Source organism: Atta cephalotes (assembly GCF_000143395.1).
Source record: "Atta cephalotes unplaced genomic scaffold scaffold00001, whole genome shotgun sequence".
NCBI classification, from domain to species: Eukaryota; Metazoa; Arthropoda; class Insecta; order Hymenoptera; family Formicidae; genus Atta; species Atta cephalotes.
The window spans coordinates 5,650,776-5,655,867 of record NW_012130065.1 but is presented as its reverse complement, the minus strand read 5'-3'; the positions used below and the strand labels follow the sequence as shown (position 1 = coordinate 5,655,867).

General features: G+C 30.6%; 1 protein-coding gene across 1 annotated transcript in view; it reads left to right on the top strand.

Annotated features, from left to right (window-relative positions):
- Positions 1–2,743: 2,743 nt before the first annotated feature.
- LOC105618225 (prominin-1-A) overlaps positions 2,744–5,092 on the top strand; it is a 26,156-nt gene continuing 23,807 nt past the window's right edge. The window contains 4 exon segments of the mRNA XM_012199770.1: positions 2,744–3,083; positions 3,739–3,794; positions 4,035–4,210; positions 4,744–4,931. Of these exon segments, the coding sequence (XP_012055160.1) occupies positions 2,744–3,083; positions 3,739–3,794; positions 4,035–4,210; positions 4,744–4,931 (760 nt within the window).

Genomic DNA, 5,092 nt, shown 5'->3' with positions numbered 1-5,092 from the left:
CAACAAAGTCTCTCATATTAACTTCACAGCGCTATTTAATAAGGCACAAAGTGGACAGACGTTGGTTAAAATTCCAGTCGTTAGTACATTCTATGACATACCCTTGGAATACTTTCTAAGTAATTCCACCAGAACATTCCGCGAATATAATATCCGTCAGTAGTCGATAGACAGATTCAATAAATTATAATGAATTGGTGAGAAATTTCTATTCAAGTTCGTTATCACCATTTAGTTTAGAATTATATTTTAACTTTAATTCGAAGATTTTATTAATAAAAATGAACAATAAATCACATTATATTCACTTGATCTTCTTCAAAGGATTATTGATGATGTAGTCGAGCTTAAACTATAAACAGTATTTGTCTCTTCTCTTTCATAATTAAATATGTAACAAGGACGTCAAAATCATGAGCTGTGACAAAAAACTTGCACAAAGAATTTAATTATATTATCTTTTTTTAATTGGCATCTTTTTCATTAAATAAAAATAAAGGAAAGTAAATAAAAACATTCTGGAGATATACATATAAAATTATTTTATGGCATTTTATTAGGCTACATTTTCAAATTGAAATAGTAGCCTCATTAATTTTTCCCATTAGCTAACTTTTGTAATAAATTGCAGAAATAAAAACTTTATTGATATATTTTACTAACTTTTCGTTCGACAGAATTGCAATGTTCCGAACTGTTTCCAGGCTGTTTTCTAACAGGACTGTTTTTGACCAGGAATGAAATAACTCCGCGATCAACAGTGCATTAATATTCCCATAAACTACAAACGCATAAAAATATATCTAACATTAATAAAATTTTAACATCCTTAAATTTTATATTAAATAATAAATAATACAGGTTTACATTGAAAGAGAAAAGATCATATAATCGATGTTACATATCAACACTTAAGTAAAAATTAATTTTAATTTATTATCTACTATATTGTTATTTATTATTCGGAATTTATTTGTTACATGTGAGAGCAACCATATTGGTACCTGAGTCAGCAATTACGTGCTTAATTTAATAGAAACATAAATATTGCAAAACATTTTTATATATAAATGTATCAACAAGTTATACGATATATTACAGGCGCTACCGACAAGTTTATTTGGTTTATTAATTTATTTTATTTAGTTAGTCTCAAGTTTACTTAAAATATTATAAATATTGTTTATATTATTACTTTAATACTTTAAACACAATGTGTGTTATTATAATTTGCTTTTATAACTTGTTCTTTTACCTATATTTTATCTTTTTATTTTGTATTATCCAATTGCATTTTGTACTATTTCTTGATCTTATAGTAATCTTATTGTGTGACACCATTTTTCTTGCTTAGTCAATCCCCAATCTAACTTATTGTCTCCGTAGGGTTCGACAACATCACAATACACTTGCAGGGTTTCGCAGAAGCCTTTACAAATACTAAAAATGACAGTCTACCTGCAACTGCGATTCAATAAAGACGTAATTGTTGCCGGTGCCGATTATCGTACAGGGAAAAGCGTTGGAAATCGGTGAAAAATGATTGTAATCCAAGGCACGATCATTTGATATATCTTGATTCCACGTTATGTAAAACAGACTAATTTTTTCGCGAAGATACATCTCGTTTTTTGTTAAAACGCTTCGAAATTATCATTCTCAAGAAGATTCGACATAAAGAAGCGCAAATAGAAGAAGCGACATTCTATTTTGAATTTCGTGTCGCTTCAGAGAGTGTTTCATAAGGATTCAAAGCTCTTCTGCTTGTGTTGTGTAATCTTCAATTACGTCTAAATAACGTCTAAATAATCTCCATTTAATTTCGAACATCACTATCGATAATAAATTTGCCGAATATTAGAAGGAAATTACCAAGAGAAAATTCAATTTGTCATAAATTTTAAATGAGACTAAAATAAAAAAATTTTTACAGAGATAATATTAGAATATTAGACAAAGCAATGTTAGACAAGATTTTTTAAATGCAATCAACTTTAATTGCCATTTAACTATTAAATGATAAAAACAATACATTTAATACTACATTTTTTAAACATGCAGATTTTTTTAAAAATATTATCTAACAATGCTATACGAAAAGAATGGTTTTGCTGACAAATTTAAAAATTTAAGTAAATACAAATTTGAAAATAATTTTGATGGAATCAAAAATTTTCAAAATCATTAAAATAATTATGAAGGAAATTCAAGTGTAATAAACAAAAATATTTTAATGTTCTAGAACTCGCTTCAATTGCAAAATGCCCTACATAATTATTCTACAATAATAGTTCAGTAAAATTATTTTCAGATCTAGCTAAATTTTTATATACGTCAAAAAAACTGTACTTTCTGCGCGTGTACTTTTTAAGATTTAAGTGGAACGTAAAGCGGTATTCAAAGAGAGAATGTTAGTTGAAATTTCAATTTTACTCCACTTAAACGCAACTTGATGCAGTGGAATCTTCAAGCGTATATCATGGAAAAATATTAATAAAAATATAAGAAAAAATACAAAATCATGTAAATTTGTGAAAATGTCTGAAAAGATAATAATATAAATTTTTCTATAAAATTCAAATACAATATATTAAAATAATTTTTACAGTTTATTAATCTAAATCTCAATAGATTTTTCATTATTCTGATTCGCGCGTGAACAGTAAGGCGACAACATCATATAAATTTCGCTTCTCTAAAATTGCTAGTATTCCTTCTGCTCATCGTAACCTCGAAGGCGTACATGCTTCAAGAGTTGGTCTCAACTGATTCGATCCCAAGCAGTAACAATTGCTCGACCACGAACAGCTTTCTCATTCTTCGATCTCCAAACGAGGCACGAGAGAGCGAGATGGACATGGCGGCGGATGTGCTTGTGGACAGTACGAAGAACAACTCGAACGTGTCGCAGAGAACATTGACCTTACCCAAAGACTGGGATGAGAAGCCAAGGCTAAAGTTTCCGAAATTCACGACGAAGGAACGTTACAAGATGATGAATTTACATCTCGATAAGAGATGGTTCGCTTTCGATTTCCTCAGAGGCTTTTTGTTCTTCGTACAACCTTACGACATACCGACCGGTAAGATTTAATGGCAATCATAAATGGTTTTGCGAAATCTCTTTTTAGTAAGCTCGTAAACCGTTAAAATACATGCGTTTCGATAAATGTGTTTCAATAAAATCAATTTTCAACATTTTACGAGGCGCCAAGCCACATTAATAATTCATACGCAAGCTGTTTCAATTAAAAAAAAGGGAGCGACATTTCACATGCAATGTAAAATGCTTATACAAAACGTGTAAAATGCTTCAAAATACGATGCATTTGAACTGTTCATTCAAATGTCTTTTCGTTCAAATGCCTGAACGTTTATAATTCTTAATTCTATGATTGATTAAGTTTTATAGATGACTGCAATCGCAGTTAAAAGATATTTTTCACTTATATGGAGTACGATATTTATATGAAAAGAGATCGATAATTATTGATATATATATATATATATGATCATGTAAAAGGAGCAGAGTTTCTTTTTATTTTTTAAATATTACAACATATATATTATTAACATGAGAATTCTTAACGTTTTTTATCTAATTACTTTATCTACCATTTAATAGCTCTCTATTCAGTAAGTAATTTAAATTTAATAGATTTCTTGACTACTTTCATACTATTACCTTTCTTCCAATTAGCGATGCATAGAAATCATAATTTATCTTGCTCGTTATAGATCTACTAGTAGACGCCGTGGAAAATCGCATAAGCACCAGTAAATTGATTTCAGAGGTAAGGCGAAATCATGCTGAGAAATCAGAAATATTTAACTTCCGGTGAATAACGAAGTGGTTCATTAAAGAAAGTGCAAATCTTTATTAGATCCTTGCAACGGAATCCTCGATATTTCCGAGAGCTTTTCTGCAAAGAGAATATCCTACGATGTGCGATACATAATTTTCGCGATCTAACGTCACATAAATACTACTGTCAAGTTTCTCAAACGCATTGTCCCTAATCTTACTTTTACAGTCTATGCACGTGGAAGCAGCTTTTCTGGTCTTAGTAGGCATGTGCTGCGTATTGGCCTGCATAATACCTGGCATAGAACTTTGGTTCGCTTGTCGTCCAATCAGAGAGGATTACAAACCTTCTCAGTATCCGAGTGTTCTCGCATTTCTCCTCACCATTCTCGTCTTTATACTTGGGTAGGATCTATGACGATTCTCTGTTCTTAGACGACGCTCCGAAAACTTATTACCTTCACTTCCAACCCTACTCGCGTTCCTTGATACTTCTGTCCTTGTTGATTACACTTCGTGAGTAATCGTCGCGAATGGTGAAATTTCCATGATTATGAAAAGATTTTATTATTTTAAAATTAATATGGACAATTTTACTAGATATAAACACAGTTTTCGTTTTATTTTTAATAATTTTTAGTAGTAAGATAGAAAATTGAAGTGTACATTTAGAAGTACTAAATACATACACAGTATATAAATAAATGTTAATTAAAATAAAAATTATATTATACTAATATAATTTTTTATATACATTTACGTTTAAGTTGCTATTATATAATATTAGAGTAATATGAGAGAGAGAATAAATGAAGTTAAGTGGAAGAGAGATAGGAGGTTTAAGTAGACAGCTATTCGTCTTACTATGACGTTGGAAAACCTTTTACCTAAAGCAAGCACTCACTACGTTATTCATAATCTTTGATGCGTTGCTTCAGCTCTTGCATGGTGACAATGATAATATGCAACGAGGTGATGGCGGTCGGGATCGAGAAGCTCCCTATGACAGTAGAGACGGCGTTACAGGATTTAAAGGACTACCACGCGGACACCACATCACAGCTGCGAAAATGCCTCACGAGAAGTTTGGACGTGGCTAGCGAAGCTATCCTCGCGGATCTGGACAGTGAGTGACATTTTCTTTTTAATCAATATTAAAACACTGAATGCGGAAAGTTCCTCCAGACAAAAAGAGCGTATTATCATATATATATATATATATATATATATATATATATATATATATATATATATATATATACGTACTACACACACACACTACTACTA